Source organism: Phaethon lepturus, unplaced genomic scaffold (genome assembly GCF_000687285.1).
Source record: "Phaethon lepturus isolate BGI_N335 unplaced genomic scaffold, ASM68728v1 scaffold36889, whole genome shotgun sequence".
NCBI lineage: Eukaryota > Metazoa > Chordata > Aves > Phaethontiformes > Phaethontidae > Phaethon > Phaethon lepturus.
The window spans coordinates 5,450-8,700 of NW_010564746.1; the positions used below are offsets into that span (position 1 = coordinate 5,450).

Consider the following 3,251-nt stretch of genomic DNA (forward strand, 5'->3'; position numbering starts at 1 on the left):
CTGTAAAAACACCTGTAAGGCATTTATTTTTTTCAAAGCCATCTGAAATTCTTGGATGAAGATGTTTGTACTGCTTAGAAAGAAAAAAAAAAAAAGACCCACATCCTTACTATAGTTGATGTGTTTGCTAAAGATATAAGCATGTTTTCTGGACTTGTAGTGTGCTACCATCCCTGGTTAGAGAAGCCCTTAAAGCTCACTGTTTCCACAGGGTTTTATAATAATCCAAGTGAGGAAATCCTGTGTTTACTGCACTTATGAAAATTGCCATTTTGAGACTGTCCCCTGTTTGATCTATTCACATACTTTGTCTTATCTGACTTTAGCTGATTGGCAAGGATTATAAATCCCTTAAGCAGGGACTGTCCTCCCCTTTGTTTTGCAGCCTGGACACTGTTGGGGCTACGTGTATAGCTTGAATTTTATGCTGGCCTGCTGGAAGATTTTATAATGGGTCTGCACCTGGGGAGGGTGCAGCTTGTGTGCTTAACACGTCCTGGACACTTCTTGCACCAACACTTCTTTAATGCTTCTTTGTAGTGCCCAAGAAACGCAAGTGAGAGGTGAACTCTTGATACCATCACTCAAATAGTTGGACATTTTTGGATGAATACATGTGTAGGAAAGACTGCAGCAGCTTGTTTTCCTTTCTGTTATTTCCCCCTCTCTCTTTCTGTTCCTGCACTAGGCTAAAGAAGAGGGTCTCAAAACCATTAGCCTGGTAAAAGCCTGAGAAAGAGCACACAAGGGTAAGCTTTTACACCAGCAACAGATAATCGTGTCCCCAGCTGAGTGGTTCAGAAAGCAGGAAAATTTCCACTAGCTCTGAGACACACCAGAACTTAGTATTAGGTGTTCAAGCATCAGCATACGATTCTCAGGGGTAAATGAAGCTGTATAAGAACATCTTTTCACTGTGTTTTTCTGACAGTCTGACATTATACGCCTCCCTACAGACCAGCCTGCCTGCTGGAGGAGTTCCTGGAGACTGTTCCGGAGCACATCCAATTGCTACCGCCACGAGGCCCCAGCCAGCCAGCCACAATGTACTGCCTTCAGTGGTTGCTACCTGTCCTGCTCATACCCAAACCCCTCAACCCAGCGCTGTGGTTCAGTCACTCAATGTTCATGGGCTTCTACCTGCTCAGTTTCCTCCTGGAACGGAAACCTTGCACGATTTGTGCCTTGGTCTTCCTGGCAGCTCTATTCCTCATCTGCTACAGCTGCTGGGGGAACTGCTTCTTGTATCACTGCACAGGATCCCAGTTGCCGGAATCAGCTCACGATCCCAGCATAGTGGGCACCTAAAAAACAATAATCTTCCAGTCTGCTGAGGGCTCTTGTTTTGCTTTTAAAAAAGGGGGTGGGCTAGGGAGGAGGGAGGGGGTGTTAGGCATGTGGCTGGAGTAAAAACAGCCTGTTTCCTGTAACTGTGTGTGGACTAGAATGGTGAATTCCTCCCACTCTGCCTGTGAAATTTGACTTGTTTACTGTGTGAACTCTGGCAGCACCACCTGCTTTTTTAGAAGCAGAAATTCTTTTTTTTTCCTCCTTCCCATATCACCGGGATCAGACACCAGCCCTCCTAACTGAGAACTGGCAGAGGACCAAGCTGCTGGCCTCTGCCCAGCTATTGTGCGGTGGTGGAGTCGTGTGTCACTCACTCATCTGCATTAGGCCACAGTGGTCTAACTCGGGGCTCTTGGCCCACTGACTCTGCTCGAGTAGCTACAAGATTCTCTCCATCTTTCCCTTTGTGGGGAGCCAGCTTTCCCGCCGTGCTGATCAAGGGCAAGCTCAACAGCTCACAGATGCACTTGGCCAAAAGCTGCTGGAGCCAGAGGCAGTTGAGTCATCCCTCCTGCTCAGCCTGCCAAAGAGATGCGTGCACTGCTGAAGTGCTTTCTGAACTACTTATGCCCCGAGATCATAGCCTGAAAGCCTCGGTTATACTGCTGCTTTTATAAAGCCTCACAGGTAGTGGAGACTGCCTCTTCCACTCCTCCTAGATTTCCAGGATTTACTGAGGTATTGACCGTTGGGATAAAGAACCGGTATGCTGCAAGATGTGGGGTTTTGAAAGCCACTGTGAACCTTACCCTATAAAACTCATGCTAGCCCAAAAGGCCAGGTGTGGGCAGGGCAGGAGAAGAGCCCAAGGTGGAGGCACGGCTTGAAGCAGTGAATACTTCAGGCATTTTCAGTGATAGTGTTTTCAGGCCAGGGGTGACAGAAGGTGCTGGTGCTACTGACTGGAGAAGGGAAGAGGCTAGAGGAGCTCCTGGTGTCTCCCATCTCCCCTGGCAGAAGGGTGTCAAGAAGCCTAGGTGGTGGCGGGTCAGTCCTACAGCCACAGCTGTGCAGAGCTCCGTGCTGCGTACGTTACTCTGTGCAGCCAAGGCTCTTGGGAGGTTTGGGGCAGAGGTTTGTTTATGAGAAACCTTAGCAGTTAACACAAAATACTGTCTCTAAACTTCAAAGGGTTCCCTCCCCTTTGCCACCTGTTTGTCTGTCTTTATTTCAGTCTGATAGTGGAGAGCAGCAGAAGTGGCTGTTGCTGTCCCAAGGAAGTTCAAGCTATGAGGTTGTGAAACTTCCAGAGTATTGTTTGTTCATTGCACAGCTGTTCAAAATGTTTAATAAAGCTTTATAAACTTTGGTCTATGGCCTCCTGCCCAGCATGATGCATTGGCTGTTCATTGTGGATGCCTTAGCCCAGCAATCATGTGTCTCTATATTGTTCTGTTCCCAGCACAGTAACCCCAGAGCGTCTCCAGCAAGAGGCAGAGCCCGTTTGCCCTGTAGCTCCCAGTGCTGACTCTTCTGTTTAAGTGTTGAACCTGACCACAGGCAGACTGAGAACCATATACTGGCGATTCATAAACAGACCCATTTTACACACACACACACAGAGAAGAGGTCGCTTCTGGTTGTACCTCTGAACTTACGTGACAGATTTCCCTTCCCTTACTGCTTACGAAATTAAACCACAGAGCCATGTCCTGAAAGCCGCTAATCCCCAACGCTGGCACTAAAAGTGTTATCTGCCAGGCGCCTACGCAGCGTAAGCCTGTCACACGGTCCCACATCTTCCCAACCTGTCCCCCTGCTCTGGGCAGAGACTGGGCTGCAGACCAATGGCCGGGAGTCAGCCAGGGGGGAATTTGGTCGTGTCGGCCCTGCCCCAGCTTTGGCCGTGACCCCATGTCGTACCAGGGGGAGAAGGGGAACGCACGCTGCAGCCAGACACA

The 3,251-nt window shown here is 48.9% G+C and overlaps 1 protein-coding gene across 1 annotated transcript; it reads left to right on the forward strand.

The window, feature by feature from the left end:
- Positions 1 to 965: 965 nt before the first annotated feature.
- Positions 966 to 1,687, forward strand: BLCAP (bladder cancer associated protein). The gene has a single exon (XM_010294974.1). The coding sequence runs from the start codon at positions 1,045 to 1,047 to the stop codon at positions 1,306 to 1,308; it is 264 nt and encodes an 87-aa protein (XP_010293276.1). The 5' UTR covers positions 966 to 1,044; the 3' UTR covers positions 1,309 to 1,687.
- The last annotated feature ends 1,564 nt before the right edge of the window (positions 1,688 to 3,251 follow it).